The sequence below is a fragment of the Panulirus ornatus genome, chromosome 1 (assembly GCF_036320965.1).
Source record: "Panulirus ornatus isolate Po-2019 chromosome 1, ASM3632096v1, whole genome shotgun sequence".
Classification (NCBI taxonomy): domain Eukaryota; kingdom Metazoa; phylum Arthropoda; class Malacostraca; order Decapoda; family Palinuridae; genus Panulirus; species Panulirus ornatus.
In genome coordinates this window covers 71,086,890-71,111,149 of record NC_092224.1, presented here as the reverse complement: position 1 = coordinate 71,111,149, position 24,260 = coordinate 71,086,890, and the positions used below count along the sequence as shown (strand labels likewise).

Here is a 24,260-nt window from a genome sequence, read left to right as displayed (position 1 = left end):
AATGCTCATGCTTAGATATAAAAGTAAATGAATAACTTAAAAAGTGATACTCATTATATGTATATATAACTCTGATGCCTGTTCCAAGTGGAATTGCCTCATTGGGGTGGCCATGGCAGTAGCCTCCATAACTAGAGAACTCCAGTGCCTCTTTTTAGATTTTAGGCGAGTAGAGGGGACAGGTGTGGGGGGGCCAGAAATCCTCCCATCCTTGTATTTTTAACTTTCTAAAAAATGGGAAACAGAAGGAGTCACGCGGGGAGTGCTCATACTCCTCGTAGACTCAGGTTGGGGTGTCTAAATGTGTGTGGATGTAACCAAGATGTGAAAAAAGGAGAGATAGGTAGTATGTTTGAGGAAAGGAACCTGGATGTTTTGGCTCTGAGTGAAACGAAGCTCAAGGGTAAAGGAGAAGAGTGGTTTGGGAATGTCTTGGGAGTAAAGTCAGGGGTTAGTGAGAGGACAAGAGCAAGGGAAGGAGTAGCAGTACTCCTGAAACAGGAGTTGTGGGAGTATGTGATAGAATGTAAGAAAGTAAATTCTCGATTAATATGGGTAAAACTGAAAGTTGATGGAGAGAGATGGGTGATTATTGGTGCATATGCACCTGGGCATGAGAAGAAAGATCATGAGAGGCAAGTGTTTTGGGAGCAGCTGAATGAGTGTGTTAGTGGTTTTGATGCACGTGAATGGGTTATAGTGATGGGTGATTTGAATGCAAAGGTGAGTAATGTGGCAGTTGAGGGAATAATTGGTATACATGGGGTGTTCAGTGTTGTAAATGGAAATGGTGAAGAGCTTGTAGATTTATGTGCTGAAAAAGGACTGGTGATTGGGAATACCTGGTTTAAAAAGAGAGATATACATAAGTATACGTATGTAAGTAGGAGAGATGGCCAGAGAGCGTTATTGGATTCGTGTTAATTGACAGGCGCGCGAAAGAGAGACTTTTGGATGTAAATGTGCTGAGAGGTGCAACTGGAGGGATGTCTGATCATTATCTTGTGGGGGCTAAGGTGAAGATTTGTATAGGTTTTCAGAAAAGAAGAGAGAATGTTGGGGTGAAGAGGGTGGTGAGAGTAAGTGAGCTTGGGAAGGAGACTTGTGTGAGGAAGTACCAGGAGAGACTGAGTACAGAATGGAAAAAGGTGAGAACAATGGAAGTAAGGGGAGTGGGGGAGGAATGGGATGTATTTAGGGAATCAGTGATGGATTGCGCAAAAGATGCTTGTGGCATGAGAAGTGTGGGAGGTGGGTTTGAGTAGAAAGGGTAGTGAGTGGTGGGATGAAGAAGTAAGATTATTAGTGAAAGAGAAGAGAGAGGCATTTTGACGATTTTTGCAGGGAAAAAATGCAATTGAGTGGGAGATGTATAAAAGAAAGAGACAGGAGGTCAAGAGAAAGGTGCAAGAGGTGAAAAAGAGGGCAAATGAGAGTTGGGGTGAGAGAATATCATTAGATTTTAGGGAGAATAAAAAGATGTTCTGGAAGGAGGTAAATAAAGTGCGTAAGACAAGGGAGCAAATGGGAACTTCAGTGAAGGGCGTTAATGGGGAGGTGATAACAAGTAGTGGTGATGTGAGAAGGAGATGGAGTGAGTATTTTGAAGGTTTGTTGAATGTGTTTGATGATAGAGTGGCAGATATAGGGTGTCTTGGTCGAGGTGGTGTGCAAAGTGAGAGGGTTGGGGAAAATGATTTGGTAAACAGAGAAGAGGTAGTAAAAGCTTTGCGGTAGATGAAAGCCGGCAAGGCAGCAGGTTTGGATGGTATTGCAGTGGAATTTATTAAAAAAGGGGGTGACTGTATTGTTGACTGGTTGGTAAGGTTATTTAATGTATGTATGACTCATGGTGAGGTGCCTGAGGATTGGCGGAATGCGTGCATAGTGCCATTGTACAAAGGCAAAGGGGATAAGAGTGAGTGCTCAAATTACAGAGGTATAAGTTTGTTGAGTATTCCTGGTAAATTATATGGGAGGGTATTGATTGAGAGGGTGAAGGCATGTACAGAGCATCAGATTGGGGAAGAGCAGTGTGGTTTCAGAAGTGGTAGAGGATGTGTGGATCAGGTGTTTGCTTTGAAGAATGTATGTGAGAAATACTTAGAAAAGCAAATGGATTTGTATGTAGCATTTATGGATCTGGAGAAGGCATATGATAGAGTTGATAGAGATGCTCTGTGGAAGGTATTAAGAATATATGGTGTGGGAGGCCAGTTGTTAGAAGCAGTGAAAAGTTTTTATCGAGGATGTAAGGCATGTGTACGTGTAGGAAGAGAGGAAAGTGATTGGTTCTCAGTGAATGTAGGTTTGCGGCAGGGGTGTGTGATGTCTCCATGGTTGTTTAATTTGTTTATGGATGGGGTTGTTAGGGAGGTGAATGCAAGAGTTTTGGAAAGAGGAGTAAGAATGAAGTCTGTTGTGGATGAGAGAGCTTGGGAAGTGAGTCAGTTGTTGTTTGCTGATGATACAGCGCTGGTGGCTGATTCATGTGAGAAACTGCAGAAGCTGGTGACTGAGTTTGGTAAAGTGTGTGAAAGAAGAAAGTTAAGAGTAAATGTGAATAAGAGCAAGGTTATTAGGTACAGTAGGGTTGAGGGTCAAGTCAATTGGGAGGTAAGTTTGAATGGAGAAAAACTGGAGGAAGTAAAGTGTTTTAGATATCTGGGAGTGGATCTGGCAGTGGATGGAACCATGGAAGCGGAAGTGAATCATAGGGTGGGGGAGGGGGCGAAAATCCTGGGAGCCTTGAAGAATGTGTGGAAGTCGAGAACATTATCTCTGAAAGCAAAAATGGATATGTTAGAAGGAGTAGTGGTTCCAACAATGTTGTATGGTTGCGAGGCGTGGGCTATGGATAGAGTTGTGCGCAGGAGGGTGGATGTGCTGGAAATGAGATGTTTGAGGACAGTGTATGGTGTGAGGTGGTTTGATCGAGTAAGTAACAATAGGGTAAGAGAGATGTGTGGAAATAAAAAGATTGTGGTTGAGAGAGCAGAAGAGGGTGTTTTGAAATGGTTTGGGCACATGGAGAGAATGAGTGAGGAAAGATTGACCAAGAGGATATATGTGTCGGAGGTGGAGGGAACGAGGAGAAGTGGGAGACCAAATTGGAGGTGGAAAGATGGAGTGAAAAAGATTTTGAGTGATTGGGGCCTGAGCATGCAGGAGGGTGAAAGGCGGGCAAGGAATTGAGTGAATTCGATCGATGTGGTATACCGGGGTTGACGTGCTGTCAGTGGATTGAACCAGGGCATTTGAAGCGTCTGGGGTAAACCATGGAAAGCTGTGTGGGGCCTGGATGTGGAAAGGGAGCTGTGGTTTCGGGCATTATTGCATGACAGCTAGAGAACTGAGTGTGAACGAATGATGGCCTTTGTTGTCTTTTCCTTGTGCACTCGAGCACAATGAGGGGGAGGGGGATGGTATTCATGTGTGGCGAGGTGGCGATGGGATGAATAAAGGCAGGGACAGTGTGAATTGTGTGCATGTGGTATATATGTATGTGTCTGTGTAGTATATAGATATATTGTGTACATTGAGATGTATAGGTATGTATATTTGCGTGTGTGGACTGTGTGTATATACATGTGTATGGGGGGGTTTGGCCATTTCTTTCGTCTGTTTCCTTGCACTACCTCGCAAACGCGGGAGACAGCGACAAAGCAAAAAAAAAAATAATAATATAATATAAATATATATTATATATATATTGAATGGTCAGGTTAAATGAAGATATATGAAGAGAAAAAGGGGGGAAATGTCAGTTATAAGTGTTGTGCCCATTGTCTAGTTGAAATTGATTTGTCCCTCCTTTTTAGTGAGCTTTAAGATTTTATAGTATCATGTATCCAAGTTTGGATTATGATTCTGGATCTGCTTTTTGTGATACATAGGTAAGCAGACTGTCCTTCATTTCTTGTAGGCTGTAGCTCATGTTTCTGGATCTCCTTTTTTCTGAAACATAGGTAAGCGGACTATCCTTCATCACTAGTGAGGTGGGGCGAAGTCGAGCATGGGTACGTCTGGCTGTCAATCAGGGGCAGATCTGTAGCTACCTCAGTGTGCTGCTACATGATACTCGCACTCTTAAGGACTATTACAGGTAAGGGTGATGTGGGATAAAGCCAGATTCATGACCCCATTAGTATTACTAATCAGAAAATTTCTGATTGTTTTATTTTGGTAGTGTAATTTTGTTGAAATTTTTAGTTTTATATGATAACTCTGGATATCACAGTGGGTTACTAGAATTGTGTATGTTTTGGTGTATTATATCACCATAAAAAGCATTTTTTTTTTCTTAGATTTAAAAAATGTTTTACTAATTTGCAGTTTTCTTGTGAAGGGTGCTGTGAAGTTTGTTTTGAGTATGTATAAGATTGTATGTTAATTGCAGAGTATAGATGTTACTTGTAATATCCATCATAGAATCATTTTTAGATTGTATCTATTTTCTACCATGTGTGGCACACGAGCTAGATTAGTCCATTCTTATTGAGCTGGAGTTGAAGGTAATTGTTGTACCAACTGCAAACTTTTATTTTGACCCTTTGCATTATGGCAGACAGATCATTTATCCACATAGAACCTTTTCAAACATGATTGAATAAATGATATACTTTGCCATTTTGAATGCTCATGCTTAGATATAAAAGTAAATGAATAACTTAAAAAGTGATACTCATTATATGTATATATAACTCTGATGCCTGTTCCAAGTGGAATTGCCTCATTGGGGTGGCCATGGCAGTAGCCTCCATAACTAGAGAACTCCAGTGCCTCTTTTTAGATTTTAGGCGAGTAGAGGGGACAGGTGTGGGGGGGCCAGAAATCCTCCCATCCTTGTATTTTTAACTTTCTAAAAAATGGGAAACAGAAGGAGTCACGCGGGGAGTGCTCATACTCCTCGTAGACTCAGGTTGGGGTGTCTAAATGTGTGTGGATGTAACCAAGATGTGAAAAAAGGAGAGATAGGTAGTATGTTTGAGGAAAGGAACCTGGATGTTTTGGCTCTGAGTGAAACGAAGCTCAAGGGTAAAGGAGAAGAGTGGTTTGGGAATGTCTTGGGAGTAAAGTCAGGGGTTAGTGAGAGGACAAGAGCAAGGGAAGGAGTAGCAGTACTCCTGAAACAGGAGTTGTGGGAGTATGTGATAGAATGTAAGAAAGTAAATTCTCGATTAATATGGGTAAAACTGAAAGTTGATGGAGAGAGATGGGTGATTATTGGTGCATATGCACCTGGGCATGAGAAGAAAGATCATGAGAGGCAAGTGTTTTGGGAGCAGCTGAATGAGTGTGTTAGTGGTTTTGATGCACGTGAATGGGTTATAGTGATGGGTGATTTGAATGCAAAGGTGAGTAATGTGGCAGTTGAGGAAATAATTGGTATACATGGGGTGTTCAGTGTTGTAAATGGAAATGGTGAAGAGCTTGTAGATTTATGTGCTGAAAAAGGACTGGTGATTGGGAATACCTGGTTTAAAAAGAGAGATATACATAAGTATACGTATGTAAGTAGGAGAGATGGCCAGAGAGCGTTACTGGATTCGTGTTAATTGACAGGCGCGCGAAAGAGAGACTTTTGGATGTAAATGTGCTGAGAGGTGCAACTGGAGGGATGTCTGATCATTATCTTGTGGGGGCTAAGGTGAAGATTTGTATAGGTTTTCAGAAAAGAAGAGAGAATGTTGGGGTGAAGAGGGTGGTGAGAGTAAGTGAGCTTGGGAAGGAGACTTGTGTGAGGAAGTACCAGGAGAGACTGAGTACAGAATGGAAAAAGGTGAGAACAATGGAAGTAAGGGGAGTGGGGGAGGAATGGGATGTATTAGGGCAGTGATGGATTGCGCAAAAGATGCTTGTGGCATGAGAAGTGTGGGAGGTGGGTTTGAGTAGAAAGGGTAGTGAGTGGTGGGATGAAGAAGTAAGATTATTAGTGAAAGAGAAGAGAGAGGCATTTTGACGATTTTTGCAGGGAAAAAATGCAATTGAGTGGGAGATGTATAAAAGAGAGACAGGAGGTCAAGAGAAAGGTGCAAGAGGTGAAAAAGAGGGCAAATGAGAGTTGGGGTGAGAGAATATCATTAGATTTTAGGGAGAATAAAAAGATGTTCTGGAAGGAGGTAAATAAAGTGCGTAAGACAAGGGAGCAAATGGGAACTTCAGTGAAGGGCGTTAATGGGGAGGTGATAACAAGTAGTGGTGATGTGAGAAGGAGATGGAGTGAGTATTTTGAAGGTTTGTTGAATGTGTTTGATGATAGAGTGGCAGATATAGGGTGTCTTGGTCGAGGTGGTGTGCAAAGTGAGAGGGTTGGGGAAAATGATTTGGTAAACAGAGAAGAGGTAGTAAAAGCTTTGCGGTAGATGAAAGCCGGCAAGGCAGCAGGTTTGGATGGTATTGCAGTGGAATTTATTAAAAAAGGGGGTGACTGTATTGTTGACTGGTTGGTAAGGTTATTTAATGTATGTATGACTCATGGTGAGGTGCCTGAGGATTGGCGGAATGCGTGCATAGTGCCATTGTACAAAGGCAAAGGGGATAAGAGTGAGTGCTCAAATTACAGAGGTATAAGTTTGTTGAGTATTCCTGGTAAATTATATGGGAGGGTATTGATTGAGAGGGTGAAGGCATGTACAGAGCATCAGATTGGGGAAGAGCAGTGTGGTTTCAGAAGTGGTAGAGGATGTGTGGATCAGGTGTTTGCTTTGAAGAATGTATGTGAGAAATACTTAGAAAAGCAAATGGATTTGTATGTAGCATTTATGGATCTGGAGAAGGCATATGATAGAGTTGATAGAGATGCTCTGTGGAAGGTATTAAGAATATATGGTGTGGGAGGCCAGTTGTTAGAAGCAGTGAAAAGTTTTTATCGAGGATGTAAGGCATGTGTACGTGTAGGAAGAGAGGAAAGTGATTGGTTCTCAGTGAATGTAGGTTTGCGGCAGGGGTGTGTGATGTCTCCATGGTTGTTTAATTTGTTTATGGATGGGGTTGTTAGGGAGGTGAATGCAAGAGTTTTGGAAAGAGGAGTAAGAATGAAGTCTGTTGTGGATGAGAGAGCTTGGGAAGTGAGTCAGTTGTTGTTTGCTGATGATACAGCGCTGGTGGCTGATTCATGTGAGAAACTGCAGAAGCTGGTGACTGAGTTTGGTAAAGTGTGTGAAAGAAGAAAGTTAAGAGTAAATGTGAATAAGAGCAAGGTTATTAGGTACAGTAGGGTTGAGGGTCAAGTCAATTGGGAGGTAAGTTTGAATGGAGAAAAACTGGAGGAAGTAAAGTGTTTTAGATATCTGGGAGTGGATCTGGCAGTGGATGGAACCATGGAAGCGGAAGTGAATCATAGGGTGGGGGAGGGGGCGAAAATCCTGGGAGCCTTGAAGAATGTGTGGAAGTCGAGAACATTATCTCTGAAAGCAAAAATGGATATGTTAGAAGGAGTAGTGGTTCCAACAATGTTGTATGGTTGCGAGGCGTGGGCTATGGATAGAGTTGTGCGCAGGAGGGTGGATGTGCTGGAAATGAGATGTTTGAGGACAGTGTATGGTGTGAGGTGGTTTGATCGAGTAAGTAACAATAGGGTAAGAGAGATGTGTGGAAATAAAAAGATTGTGGTTGAGAGAGCAGAAGAGGGTGTTTTGAAATGGTTTGGGCACATGGAGAGAATGAGTGAGGAAAGATTGACCAAGAGGATATATGTGTCGGAGGTGGAGGGAACGAGGAGAAGTGGGAGACCAAATTGGAGGTGGAAAGATGGAGTGAAAAAGATTTTGAGTGATTGGGGCCTGAACATGCAGGAGGGTGAAAGGCGGGCAAGGAATTGAGTGAATTCGATCGATGTGGTATACCGGGGTTGACGTGCTGTCAGTGGATTGAACCAGGGCATTTGAAGCGTCTGGGGTAAACCATGGAAAGCTGTGTGGGGCCTGGATGTGGAAAGGGAGCTGTGGTTTCGGGCATTATTGCATGACAGCTAGAGACTGAGTGTGAACGAATGAGGCCTTTGTTGTCTTTTCCTTGTGCTACCTCGCACACATGAGGGGGGAGGGGGATGGTATTCCATGTGTGGCGAGGTGGCGATGGGAATGAATAAAGGCAGACAGTGTGAATTGTGTGCATGGGTATATATGTATGTGTCTGTGTGTATATATATATATTTGTACATTGAGATGTATAGGTATGTATATTTGCGTGTGTGGACGTGTGTGTATATACATGTGTATGGGGGTGGGTTTGGCCATTTCTTTCGTCTGTTTCCTTGCACTACCTCGCAAACGCGGGAGACAGCGACAAAGCAAAATAAAGTAAAATAAATAAATAAATATAAGATATATATGTTTATGTGTGTGAATGGATGTGACCTTTCTTCTATTCCTGTTGCTACCTTGCTGATGTGGGAAATGGATATCAAGTATGAAAAAACATCTTTCTATATATCTATCTATCTACACGTCTGAAGCCCATTACCTTTGGGAAGTCCCTCAAGGGGTGACCTTGGCTGAAAAGTCTCCATACCTGGTGAACTCCAGTGCCACTTTTTAGCCTTTTAGTGCCTCAACTTTAACTGTCCACTGGAGGAGGGCAACTGTAGTGCCGTGTTCCCAGAGGTTCCTCCCTAATTTTCTTGCAAACTGCTGCTACCTAATGATCCAACTTACTACTACTAACTAATGCACAAACCTAAATGTTCCTGTCTACTAATTTTACCTAATGCTCAAACCTAAATGTTCCTATCTAATACTTTTACCTAATGCTCAAAACTAACTGTTTATATCTACTACTTTTACATCATGTTTCTCCCTATTACTTCTCAAAAGGCTGTGCTAACATATAGTGCTCTCCCCAGGAGTGTCTAGAGTTATGAAGAATAAGTTTCGTGAGTTGTGTTGTTTAGTGTAATGTGTGACAAGGAGAGATTGTATGACCATGTGTGGGCAAGGCAGAAAGAAATGGCAGATAGACAACCACCAAGTGCTTGCCTTCTATGCAACCATCACATACCCTCCTGTTAGCCATGTAGATAGTACTGGTAATATATCTCCCTGGTCATTAGCTGCCCACCACATTAAGTGTTAGCAGATAGAGGCATAATTGGAGGTGTGCAAGATGAAAAAAAAAATTAGATATGCTGATATTAATGTGGAAATCCATGTTCTTTTTAACACACCTTCCATGGTCAAGGATAGGTATGAGTGACCCGAGTGGTTTTATCCAATTGTTCCACATCTTGTAGACATGAACAGAGGTGAAAGTTTGCACTGAACACATTTCAGTGGTTTTAGTATCAGATTGATCTAAAAGCCATAGGATCTTACCTTTGCTTTTTTGACTTCACATTCTGGGCATTAGCAATGTTTATTACTTACATTTCACAGAGCAACTGCCTTTTTGCGAGACCTTGAGCAAGCAGATATTATGTTAAGAGTTCTTCAACCAGTTTCTACACTCACCTTCAACCTTGCCACCAATGCTGCTGTTCTCAACACATGGACGCAGACACCTTTAGTCTTAGCTGGACTTTGGGCACCAAATGTACAGGTAAACCTGCTTTAAACATTGTTATCACATGATGTGTGAGTCACCTAAACATATCTTAATTTGCTCCGGTGATAGGTTACATAGACTTCCTCCACAACAAATGGCTGTTGAGTACTCTCTAGTTAAGGACAAAGTTGACTTGAATCGATCAGTAAGGTCACACTGACAGTTATTATTTATCTTACATGCTGTATATACGATTTTTTTTCATAATTAAATGCTGTTTCCTGTGTTAGTGAGGTAGCCTTAGAAACAAAGAAAGGAAGAAAGACCACTTTTGCTCACATCCATTCACTGTCATGTGCACTGCACCAAAACCACAGCTTCCCATATACAACCAGGCCTGACAGACCTTTCCATGGTTTGCCCCGGATGCTTTGCATGCCATTGTCCAGTCCATTAACAGTGCGTCGACCCCTGTATACCACATCATTCCAGCTCACTTTATCCTTTGCAAACCTTTCATACTCCTCCATGTTCAGGCCTCCATCACTCAAAATCTTTATCAATCCATCTTTCCACTTCCAATCTGGTCTCCCATTCTCCTTGTTGCCTCCATTTCTGAAATATCTCCCCCTTTTCAACCTTTCCCCACTCATTCTCTCCATATGTCCTGACCATTTCAGCACACCTTTTTTTATTTTATTTTCACCACACCTGTCTTACTCTTACATTACTTGATGAAACCACTTCATACCACTCATTGTCCTCAAACCTTTCATTTCATACATAACTGCCCACCTCTACACAGTCTTATCTATACCCCATGCCTCATATCCATACAGTATTGTTAGGACTGCTATACCTTTAGACATACCCATTTTTGCCCTCCCTCAGTTAATGATCTCTCCACATTGTTATTATCATTATTGTTATCATTATTATTATTATTATTATTACTATATTGTTATTATTATTATTACTATATTGTTATTATTATTATTAATATTATTATTATTATACTCAATTGCTGGGGATAGGGGAGAAAGAGTACTTCCCATGTATTCCCTGCGTGTCGTAGAAGGCGACTAGAGGGAGCAGGAGGCTGGAAACCCCCTTCCTTGTATTTGAATTTCTAAAAAGGGAAACAGAAGAAGGAGTCAAGTGGGGAGTGCTCATCCTCCTTGAGGGCTCAGATTGAGGTGTCTAAATGTGTGTGGATGTAACCAAGATGAGAAGAAAGGAGAGATAGGTAGTATGTCTGAGAAAAGAAACTTGGATGTTCTGGCTCTGAGTGAAATGAAGCTCAAGGGTAAAGGGGAAGAGTGGTTTGGGAAAGTTTGGGAGTAAAGTCAGGAGTTGGTGAGAGGACAAGAGCTAAAGAGGAATTGCTACTCCTGAAATGGGAGTTGTGGGAGTATGTGATAGTGTATGAAAGTAAATTCTAGATTGATTTGGGTAAAACTGAAAGTGGATGGAGAGAGGTGGGTGATTATTTGTGCCTGTGCACCTGGTCATTAGAAGAAAGATCATGAGAGGCAAGTGTTTTGGGAGCAGCGGAATGAGTGTTAGCAACTTTGATGCACGACACTGGGTTATAGTGATGGGTGATTTAAATGCAATGGTGGATAATGTGGCAGTTGAGGGTATGATTGTAGTACATGGAGTGTTCAGTGCTGTAAATGGAAATGGTGAAGGGCTTGTGGATTTGTGTGCTGAATGAGGAGTGGTGATTTGGAATACCTGGTTTAAAAAGAGAGATATACATAACTATACATATGTGAGTAGGAGAGATGATCAAAGAGGGTTATTGGATGATGTGTTAATTGATAGGCATGCTAAAGGGGCAGCTGGAGGGATGTCTGATCACTATCTTGTGGATGTGAAGGTGAAGATTTGTAGAGATTTCCAGGAAAGAAGAATGTTCAAAAGAGAGTGGTGAGAGTAAGTGAGCTTAAGCGGAAAGGGGACTTGTGTGAGGAAGTACCAGGAGAGATTGAGTGTAGAATGGCAAAAGGTGAGAGCAAATAACGTGAGGGGAGTGGGTGAAGAATGGGATGTATTTAGGGAATCAGTGATGGCTTGCACAAAAAATGCATGTTGCATGAGAAAGGTGGGTGTGGGTATGGGATGAAGTAAGGTTGTTAGTGAAAGAGAAGAGAGAGGTGTTTGGATGATACTTGCAGGGAAGTAGTGCAGATGACTGGGAGATGTATAGAAGAAAGTGGCAGGAGGTCAAGAGAAAGTTGCAAGAGGTGAAAAAGAGGGCAAATGAGAGTTGGGGTGAGAGAGTATCATTAAATTTTAGGGAGAATAAAAAGATGTTTAGGAAGGAGGTAAGTAGCGTGCGTAAGACGAGAACAAATGGGAACATCGGTGAAAGGGGAAAGTGGGGAAGTAACAACAAGTAGTGATGAAGTGAGAAGGAGATGGAGTGAGTATTTTGAAGGTTTGTTGAAGTTGTTTGATAATAGAGTGATAGATATAAGGTGTTTTGGTTAGGGTGGTGTGCGAAGTGAGAGGGTCAGGGAGAATGGTTTGGTAAAGAGAGAAGAGGTAGTGAAAGCTTTGCCAAAGATGAAATCTGGCAAGGAAGCAGGTTTGGATGTTATTGCAGTGGAATTTATTAGAAAAGGGGGTGACTGTGTTGTTGATTGGTTGGTAAGGACATTCAGTGCATCTATGGATCATAGTGAAGTGCCTGAGGATTGGCAGAATGCATGCATAGTGCCACTGTATAGAGGCATAAGGGATCAAGGTGAGTGTTCAAATTAGAGGCATAAGTTTGTTGAATATTCCTGGGAAATTATATGGGATGGTATTGATCGAGAGGGTAAAGGCATGTACAGAGCATCAGATTGGGGAAGAGCAGTGTGGTTTCAGAAGTGGTAGAGGATGTGTGGATCAGGTGTTTGCTTTGAAGAGTGTGAGAAATACTTAGAAAAACAGATGGCTTTGTATGTAGCATTTATGGATCTGGAGAAGGCATATGATAGGGTTGATAGAGGTGCTTTGTGGAAGGTTTTAAGAGTATATGGTGTGGAAGGTAATTTGCTAGAAGCAGTGAAAAGTTTTTACCAAGAATGTTAGGCATGTGTATGAGTTGGAAGAGAGAAGAGTGATTGGCTCCCAGTGAATGTCGGTTTGCGGCAGGGTTGCGTGATGTCCCATGTTTGTTTGATTTGTTTATGGAAGGGATGATTAGGGAGGTAAATGCAAGAGTTTTGGAGAAAGGGGCAAGTATGCAGTCTGTTGTGGATGAGAGGACTTGGGAAGTAACTCAGTTGTTGTTTGCTGATGATACAGCGCTGGAGGCTGATTCAGGTGAGAAGCTGCAGAGGTTGGTGACTGATTTAGGTAAAGTGTGTGTGAAAGGAGAAAGTTGAGAGTAAATGTGAATAAGGTGACTGATTTTGGTAAAGTGTGTGTGAAAGGAGAAAGTTGAGAGTAAATGTAAATAAGAGCGAGGTTGTTAGGTTCAGTAGGGGGTAGCGATGCTATTTCCTGTGTGGCAGGGTAGCGACAGGAATGGATGAAGTCAAGCTAGTATGAATGTGTACATGTGTATATATGTATATTATATATATATATATATATATATATATATATATATATATATATATATATATATATATATATGTATATATATATATATATATATATATATATATATATATATATATATATATATATATATATATATATTTTTTTTTTTTTTTTTGCTGTCTCCCGCGTTTGCGAGGTAGCGCAAGGAAACAGACGAAAGAAATGGCCCAACCCACCCCCATACACATGTATATACATATGTCCACACACGCATATATACATACCTACACAGCTTTCCATGGTTTACCCCAGACGCTTCACATGCCCTGATTCAATCCACTGACAGCACGTCAACCCCGGTATACCACATCGATCCAATTCTCTCTATTCCTTGCCCTCCTTTCACCCTCCTGCATGTTCAGGCCCCGATCACACAAAATCTTTTTCACTCCATCTTTCCACCTCCAATTTGGTCTCCCACTTCTCGTTCCCTCCACCTCCGACACATATATCCTCTTGGTCAATCTTTCCTCACTCATTCTCTCCATGTGCCCAAACCATTTCAAAACACCCTCCTCTGCTCTCTCAACCACGCTCTTTTTATTTCCACACATCTCTCTTACCCTTACATTACTTACTCGATCAAACCACCTCACACCACACATTGTCCTTAAACATCTCATTTCCAGCACATCCACCCTCCTGCGCACAACTGCCCACGCCACGCAACCATACAACATTGTTGGAACCACTATTCCTTCAAACATACCCATTTTTGCTTTCCGAGATAATGTTCTCGACTTCCACACATTCTTCAGGGCTCCCAGGATTTTCGCCCCCTCCCCCACCCCATGATCCACTTCAGCTTCCATGGTTCCATCCGCTGCCAGATCCACTCCTAGATATCTAAAACACTTCCTCCAGTTTTTCTCCATTCAAACTTACCTCCAAATTGACTTGACCCTCAACCCTACTGTACCTAATAACCTTGCTCTTATTCACATTTACTCTTAACTTTCTTCTTTCACACACTTTACCAAACTCAGTCACCAGCTTCTGCAGTTTCTCACATGAATCAGCCACCAGCGCTGTATCATCAGCGAACAACAACTGACTCACTTCCCAAGCTCTCTCATCCCCAACAGACTTCATACTTGCCCCTCTTTCCAAAACTCTTGCATTCACCTCCCTAACAACCCCATCCATAAACAAATTAAACAACCATTGAGACATCACACACCCCTGCCGCAAACCTACATTCACTGAGAACCAATCACTTTCCTCTCTTCTTACACATACACATGCCTTACATCCTCGATAAAAACTTTTCACTGCTTCTAACAACTTGCCACCCACACCATATATTCTTAATACCTTCCACAGAGCATCTGTATCAACTCTATCATATTCCTTCTCCAGATCCATAAATGCTACATACAAATCCATTTGCTTTTCTAAGTATTTCTCACATACATTCTTCAAAGCAAACACCTGATCCACACATCCTCTACCACTTCTGAAACCACACTGCTCTTCCCCAATCTGATGCTCTGTACATGCCTTCACCCTCTCAATCAATACCCTCCCATATAATCTACCAGGAATACTCAACAAACTTATACCTCTGTAATTTGAGCACTCACTCTTATCCCCTTTGCCTTTGTACAATGGCACTATGCACGCATTCTGCCAATCCTCAGTCACCTCACCATGAGTCATACATACATTAAATAACCTTACCAACCAGTCAATAATACAGTCACCCCCTTTTTTGATAAATTCCACTGCAATACCATCCAAACCTGCTGCCTTGCCGGCTTTCATCTTCCGCAAAGCTTTTACTACCTCTTCTCTGTTTACCAAATCATTTTCCCTAACCCTCTCACTTTGCACACCACCTCGACCAAAACACCCTATATCTGCCACTCTATCATCAAACACATTCAAGAAACCTTCAAAATACTCACTCCATCTCCTTCTCACATCACCACTACTTGTTATCACCTCCCCATTTGCGCCCTTCACTGAAGTTCCCATTTGCTCCCTTGTCTTACACACTTTATTTACCTCCTTCCAGAACATCTTTTTATTCTCCCTAAAATTTAATGATACTCTCTCACCCCAACTCTCATTTGCCCTCTTTTTCACCTCTTGCACCTTTCTCTTGACCTCCTGTCTCTTTCTTTTATACATCTCCCACTCAATTGCATTTTTTCCCTGCAAAAATCGTCCAAATGCCTCTCTCTTCTCTTTCACTAATAATCTTACTTCTTCATCCCACCACTCACTACCCTTTCTACTCAACCCACCTCCGACTCTTCTCATGCCACAAGCATCTTTTGCGCAATCCATCACTGATTCCCTAAATACATCCCATTCCTCCCCCACTCCCCTTACTTCCATTGTTCTCACCTTTTTCCATTCTGTACTCAGTCTCTCCTGGTACTTCCTCACACAAGTCTCCTTCCCAAGCTCACTTACTCTCACCACCCTCTTCACCCCAACATTCACTCTTCTTTTCTGAAAACCCATACAAATCTTCACCTTAGCCTCCACAAGATAATGATCAGACATCCCTCCAGTTGCACCTCTCAGCACATTAAAATCCAAAAGTCTCTCTTTCGCGCGCCTGTCAATTAACACGTAATCCAATAACGCTCTCTGGCCATCTCTCCTACTTACATACGTATACTTATGTATATATATATATATATATATATATATATATATATATATATATTTTTATTTTTTTTTTTTTTCTTTGTCGCTGTCTCCCGTGTTTGCGAGGTAGCGCAAGGAAACAGACGAAAGAAATGGCCCAACCCACCCCCATACACATGTATATACATATGTCCACACACGCAAATATACATACCTACACAGCTTTCCATGGTTTACCCTAGACGCTTCACATGCCTTGATTCAATCCACTGACAGCACGTCAATCCTGGTATACCACATCGCTCCAATTCACTCTATTCCTTGCCCTCATTTCACCCTCCTGCATGTTCAGGCCCCGATCACACAAAATCTTTTTCACTCCATCTTTCCACCTCCAATTTGGTCTCCCTCTTCTCCTCGTTCCCTCCACCTCCGACACATATATCCTCTTGGTCAATCTTTCCTCACTCATTCTCTCCATGTGCCCAAACTATTTCAAAACACCCTCTTCTGCTCTCTCAACCATGCTCTTTTTATTTCCACACATCTCTCTTACCCTTACGTTACTTACTCGATCAAACCACCTCACACCACACATTGTCCTCAAACATCTCATTTCCAGCACATCCATCCTCCTGCACACAACTCTATCCATAGCCCACGCCTCGCAACCATCAAACATTGTTTGAACCACTATTCCTTCAAACATAGCCATTTTTGCTTTCCGAGATAATGTTCTCGACTTCCACACATTCTTCAAGGCTCCCAGAATTTTCGCCACCTCCCCCACCCTATGATCCACTTCCGCTTCCATGGTTCCATCCGCTGCCAGATCCACTCCCAGATATCTAAAACACTTTACTTCCTCCAGTTTTTCTCCATTCAAACTCACCTCCCAATTGACTTGACCCTCAACCCTACTGTACCTAATAACCTTGCTCTTATTCACATTTACTCTTAACTTTCTTCTTCCACACACTTTACCAAACTCAGTCACCAGCTTCTGCAGTTTCTCACATGAATCAGCCACCAGCGCTGTATCATCAGCGAACAACAACTGACTCACTTCCCAAGCTCTCTCATCCCCAACAGACTGTATACTTGCCCCTCTTTCCAAAACTCTTGCATTCACCTCCCTAACAACCCCATCCATAAACAAATTAAACAACCATGGAGACATCACACACCCCTGCCGCAAACCTACATTCACTGAGAACCAATCACTTTCCTCTCTTCCTACACGTACACATGCCTTACATCCTCGATAAAAACTTTTCACTGCTTCTAACAACTTGCCTCCCACACCACATATTCTTAATACCTTCCACAGAGCATCTCTATCAACTCTATCATATGCCTTCTCCAGATCCATAAATGCTACATACAAATCCATTTGCTTTTCTAAGTATTTCTCACATACATTCTTCAAAGCAAACACCTGATCCACACATCCTCTACCACTTCTGAAACCACACTGCTCTTCCCCAATCTGATGCTCTGTACATGCCTTCACCCTCTCAATCAATACCCTCCCATATAATTTACCAGGAATACTCAACAAACTTATACCTCTGTAATTTGAGCACTCACTCTTATCCCCTTTGCCTTTGTACAATGGCACTATGCACGCATTCCGCCAATCCTCAGGCACCTCACCATGAGTCATACATACATTAAATAACCTTACCAACCAGTCAACAATACAGTCACCCCCTTTTTTAATAAATTCCACTGCAATACCATCCAAACCTGCTGCCTTGCCGGCTTTCATCTTCCGCAAAGCATTTACTACCTCTTCTCTGTTTACCAAATCATTTTCCCTAACCCTCTCACTTAGCACACCACCTCGACCAAAACACCCTATATCTGCCACTCTATCATCAAACACATTCAACAAACCTTCAAAATACTCACTCCATCTCCTTCTCACATCACCACTACTTGTTATCACCTCCCCATTTGCGTCCTTCACTGAAGTTCCCATTTGCTCCCTTGTCTTACACACTTTATTTACCTCCTTCCAGAACATCTTTTTATTCTCCCTAAAATTTAATGATACTCTCTCACCCCAACACTCATTTGCCCTTTTTTTTCACCTCTTGCACCTTTCTCTTGACCTCCTGTCTCTTTCTTTTATACATCTCCCACTCAATTTCATTTTTTTCCCTGCAAAAATCGTCCAAATGCCTCTCTCTTCTCTTTCACTAATACTCTTACTTCTTCATCCCACCACTCACTACCCTTTCTAATCAACCCACCTCCCACTCTTCTCATGCCACAAGCATCTTTTGCGCAAGTCCATCACTGATTCCCTAAATACATCCCATTCCTCCCCCACTCCCCTTACTTCCATTGTTCTCACCTTTTTCCATTCTGTACTCAGTCTCTCCTGGTACTTCCTCACACAAGTCTCCTTCCCAAGCTCACTTACTCTCACCACCCTTTTCACCCCAACATTCACTCTTCTTTTCTGAAAACCCATACAAATCTTCACCTTAGCCTCCACAAGATAATGATCAGACATCCCTCCAGTTGCACCTCTCAGCACATTAACATCCAAAAGTCTCTCTTTCGCACGCCTGTCAATTAACACGTAATCCAATAACGCTCTCTGGCCATCTCTCCTACTTACATAAGTATACTTATGTATATCTCGCTTTTTAAACCAGGTATTCCCAATCATCAGTCCTTTTTCAGCACATAAATCTACAAGCTCTTCACCATTTCCATTTACAACACTGAACACCCCATGTATACCAATTATTCCCTCAACTGCCACATTACTCACCTTTGCATTCAAATCACCCATCACTATAACCCGGTCTCGTGCATCAAAACCACTAACACACTCATTCAGCTGCTCCCAAAACACTTGCCTCTCATGATCTTTCTTCTCATGCCCAGGTGCATATGCACCAATAATCACCCATCTCTCTCCATCAACTTTCAGTTTTACCCATATTAATCGAGAATTTACTTTCTTACATTCTATCACATACTCCCCCCACTCCTGTTTCAGGAGTACTGCTACTCCTTCCCTTGCTCTTGTCCTCTCACTAACCCCTGACTTTACTCCCAAGACATTCCCAAACCACTCTTCCCCTTTACCCTTGAGCTTCGTTTCACTCAGAGCCAAAACACCCAGGTTCCTTTCCTCAAACATACTACCTATCTCTCCTTTTTTCACATCTTGGTTACATCCACACACATTTAGGCACCCCAATCTGAGCCTTCGAGGAGGATGAGCACTCCCCGCGTGACTCCTTCTTCTGTTTCCCATTTTAGAAAGTTAAAAAAAATACAAGGAGTGGAGGATTTCTGGACCCCCGCTCCCACATTTTTTTTTTTTTTTTTTTTCATACTTTGTCGCTGTCTCCCGCGTTTGCGAGGTAGCGCAAGGAAACAGACGAAAGAAATGGCCCAACCCCCCCCCCATACACATGTACATACGTCCACACACGCAAATATACATACCTACACAGCCTTCCATGGTTTACCCCAGACGCTTCACATGCCTTGATTCAATCCACTGACAGCACGTCAACCCCTGTATACCACATCGCTCCAATTCACTCTATTCCTTGCCCTCCTTTCACCCTCCTGCATGTTCAGGCCCCGATCACACAAAATCTTTTTCACTCCATCTTTCCACCTCCAATTTGGTCTCCCTCTTCTCCTCGTTCCCTCCACCTCCGACACATATATCCTCTTGGTCAATCTTTCCTCACTCATTCTCTCCATGTGCCCAAACCATTTCAAAACACCCTCTTCTGCTCTCTCAACCACGCTCTTTTTATTTCCACACATCTCTCTTACCCTTACGTTACTTACTCGATCAAACCACCTCACACCACACATTGTCCTCAAACATCTCATTTCCAGCACATCCATCCTCCTGCGCACATCTCTATCCATAGCCCACGCCTCGCAACCATACAACATTGTTGGAACCACTATTCCTTCAAACATACCCATTTTTGCTTTCCGAGATAATGTTCTCGACTTCCACACATTTTCAAGGCTCCCAAAATTTTCGCCCCCTCCCCCACCCTATGATCCACTTCCGCTTCCATGGTTCCATCCGCTGACAGATCCACTCCCAGATATCTAAAACACTTCACTTCCTCCAGTTTTTCTCCATTCAAACTCACCTCCCAATTGACTTGACCCTCACCCCTACTGTACCTAATAACCTTGCTCTTATTCACATTTACTCTTAACTTTCTTCTTCCACACACTTTACCAAACTCAGTCACCAGCTTCTGCAGTTTCTCACATGAATCAGCCACCAGCACTGTATCATCAGCGAACAACAACTGACTCACTTCCCAAGCTCTCTCATCCCCAACAGACTTCATACTTGCCCCTCTTTCCAGGACTCTTGCATTTACCTCCCTAACAACCCCATCCATAAACAAATTAAACAACCATGGAGACATCACACACCCCTGCCGCAAACCTACATTCACTGAGAACCAATCACTTTCCTCTCTTCCTACACGTACACATGCCTTACATCCTCGATAAAAACTTTTCACTGCTTCTAACAACTTGCCTCCCACACCATATATTCTTAATACCTTCCACAGAGCATCTCTATCAACTCTATCATATGCCTTCTCCAGATCCATAAATGCTACATACAAATCCATTTGCTTTTCTAAGTATTTCTCACATACATTCTTCAAAGCAAACACCTGATCCACACATCCTCTCCCACTTCTGAAACCGCACTGCTCTTCCCCAATCTGATGCTCTGTACATGCCTTCACCCTCTCAATCAATACCCTCCCATATAATTTACCAGGAATACTCAACAAACTTATACCTCTGTAATTTGAGCACTCACTCTTATCCCCTTTGCCTTTGTACAATGGCACTATGCACGCATTCCGCCAATCCTCAGGCACCTCACCATGAGTCATACATACATTAAATAACCTTACCAACCAGTCAACAATACAGTCACCCCCCTTTTTAATAAATTCCACTGCAATACCATCCAAACCTGCTGCCTTGCCGGCTTTCATCTTCCGCAAAGCTTTTACTACCTCTTTTGTGTTTACCAAATCATTTTCCCTAACCCTCTCACTTTGCACACCACCTCGACCAAAACACCCTATATCTGCCACTCTGTCATCAGACACATTCAACAAACCTTCAAAATACTCATTCCATCTCCTTCTCACATCACCGCTCCCACATATATATATATATATATATATATATATATATATATATATATATATATATATATTTTTTTTTTCATACTATTCGCCATTTCCCGCAATAGTGAGGTAGCGTTAAGAACAGAGGACTGGGCCTTTGAGGGAATATCCTCACCTGGCCCCCTTCTCTGTTCCTTCTTTTGGAAAATTAAAAAAAAACGAGACGGGAGGATTTCCAGCCCCCCGCTCCCTTCCCTTTTAGTCGCCTTCTACGACACGCAGGGAATACGTGGGAAGTATTCTTTCTCCCCTATCCCCAGGGATAATATATATATATATATATATATATATATATATATATATATATATATATATATATATATATATATATATATATATATATATATATATTTTTTTATTATACTTTGTCGCTGTCTCCCGCGTTTGCGAGGTAGCGCAAGGAAACACCGAAAGAAATGGCCCCCCCCCCATACACATGTATATACATACGTCCACACACGCAAATATACATACCAACACAGCTTTCTATGGTTTACCCCAGACGCTGCACATGCCCCAATTCAATCCACTGACAGCTCGTCAACCCCGGTATACCACATCGCTCCAATTCACTCTATTCCTTGCCCTCCTTTCACCCTCCTGCATGTTCAGGCCCCGATCACACAAAATCTTTTTCACTCCATCTTTCCACCTCCAATTTGGTCTCCCTCTTCTCCTCGTTCCCTCCACCTCCGACACATATATCCTCTTGGTCAATCTTTCCTCACTCATTCTCTCCATGTGCCCAAACCACTTCAAAACACCCTCTTCTGCTCTCTCAACCACGCTCTTTTTATTTCCACACATCTCTCTTACCCTTACGTTACTCACTCGATCAAACCACCTCACACCACACATTGTCCTCAAACATCTCATTTCCAGCACATCCATCCTCCTGCGCATAACTCTATCCATAGCCCACGCCTCGCAACCATACAACATTGTCGGAACCACTATTCCTTCAAACATACCCATTTTTGCTTTCCGAGATAATGTCCTCGACTTCCACACATTCTTCAAGGCCCCCAGAATTTTCGCCCCCTCCCCCACCCTATGATCCACTTCCGCTTCCATGGTTCCATCCGCTGCCAGATCCACTCCCAGATATGTAAAACACTTCACTTCCTCCAGTTTTTCTCCATTCAAACTCACCTCCCAATTGACTTGACCCTCAACCCTACTGTACCTAATAACCTTGCTCTTATTCACATTTACTCTTAACTTTCTTCTTCCACACACTTTTCCAAACTCAGTCACCAGCTTCTGCAGTTTCTCACATGAATCAGCCACCAGCGCTGTATCATCAGTGAACAACAACTGACTCACTTCCCAAGCTCTCTCATCCCCAACAGACTTCATACTTGCCCCTCTTTCCAAAACTCTTGCATTTACCTCCCTAACAACCCCATCCATAAACAAATTAAACAACCATGGAGACATGACACACCCCTGCCGCAAACCTACATTCACTGAGACCCAATCACTTTCCTCTCTTCCTACACGTACACATGCCTTACATCCTCGATAAAAACTTTTCACTGCTTCTAACAACTTGCCTCCCACACCATATATTCTTAATACCTTCCACAGAGCATCTCTGTCAACTCTATCATATGCCTTCTCCAGATCCATAAATGCTACATACAAATCCATTTGCTTTTCTAAGTATTTCTCACATACATTCTTCAAAGCAAACACCTGATCCACACATCCTCTACCACTTCTGAAACCACACTGCTCTTCCCCAATCTGATGCTCTGTACATGCCTTCACCCTCTCAATCAATACCCTCCCATATAATTTACCAGGAATACTCAACAAACTTATACCTCTGTAATTTGAGCACTCACTCTTATCCCCTTTGCCTTTGTACAATGGCACTATGCACGCATTCCGCCAATCCTCAGGCACCTCACCATGAGTCATACATACATTAAATAACCTTATCAACCAGTCAACAATACAGTCACCCCCTTTTTTAATAAATTCCACTGCAATACCATCCAAACCTGCTGCCTTGCCGGCTTTCATCTTCCGCAAAGCTTTTACTACCTCTTCTCTGTTTACCAATCATTTTCCCTAACCCTCTCACTTTGCACACCACCTCGACCAAAAACACCCTATATCTGCCACTCTTATCATCAAACACATTCAAGAAACCTTCAAAATACTCACTCCATCTCCTTCTCACATCACCACTACTTGTTATCACCTCCCCATTTGCGCCCTTCACTGAAGTTCCCATTTGCTCCCTTGTCTTACGCACTTTATTTACCTCCTTCCAGAACATCTTTTTATTCTCCCTAAAATTTAATGATACTCTCTCACCCCAACTCTCATTTGCCCTTTTTTTCACCTCTTGCACCTTTCTCTTGACCTCCTGTCTCTTTCTTTTATACATCTCCCACTCAATTGCATTTTTTCCCTGCAAAAATCGTCCAAATGCCTCTCTCTTCTCTTTCACTAATACTCTTACTTCTTCATCCCACCACTCACTACCCTTTCTAATCAACCCACCTCCCACTCTTCTCATGCCACAAGCATCTTTTGCGCAATCCATCACTGATTCCCTAAATACATCCCATTCTTCCCCCACTCCCCTTACTTCCATTGTTCTCACCTTTTTCCATTCTGTACTCAGTCTCTCCTGGTACTTCCTCACACAGGTCTCCTTCTCAAGCTCACTTACTCTCACCACCGTCTTCACCCCAACATTCACTCTTCTTTTCTGAAAACCCATACAAATCTTCACCTTAGCCTCCACAAGATAATGATCAGACATCCCTCCAGTTGCACCTCTCAGCACATTAACATCCAAAAGTCTCTCTTTCGCACGCCTGTCAATTAACACGTAATCCAATAACGCTCTCTGGCCATCTCTCCTACTTACATAAGTATACTTATGTATATCTCGCTTTTTAAACCAGGTATTCCCAATCATCAGTCCTTTTTTAGCACATAAATCTACAAGCTCTTCACCATTTCCATTTACAACACTGAACACCCCATGTATACCAATTATTCCCTCAACTGCCACATTACTCACCTTTGCATTCAAATCACCCATCACTATGACCCGGTCTCTTGCATCAAAACCACTAACACACTCATTCAGCTGCTCCCAAAACACTTGCCACTTGTTAAATTGATGAGAACTGCTATTGACGTTTGTGTAAATAAATTATACATTTCCTTTTTTCCATAGCCAGAGGTTGAAGCATTATGTGACATTCTCTTTTTCATTCATTTCAAGCTAGAAGTTTCAGTTTTCTAAATTGTTTCTTACATTTCTCATATGTATATATATGTATGTGTGTGTGTGTGTATATGTGCGTATGTATGTGTATT

General features: G+C 42.2%; 1 protein-coding gene across 1 annotated transcript in view; it reads left to right on the top strand.

Moving 5' to 3' along the window:
* Plekhm1 (Pleckstrin homology and RUN domain containing M1) overlaps positions 1-24,260 on the top strand; it is a 126,293-nt gene that overhangs the window by 6,629 nt on the left and 95,404 nt on the right. Inside the window, exon 3 of the mRNA XM_071663407.1 lies at positions 9,375-9,537. Within this exon, the coding sequence (XP_071519508.1) occupies positions 9,375-9,537 (163 nt within the window). The remainder of the gene's footprint in view (positions 1-9,374; positions 9,538-24,260) is intronic.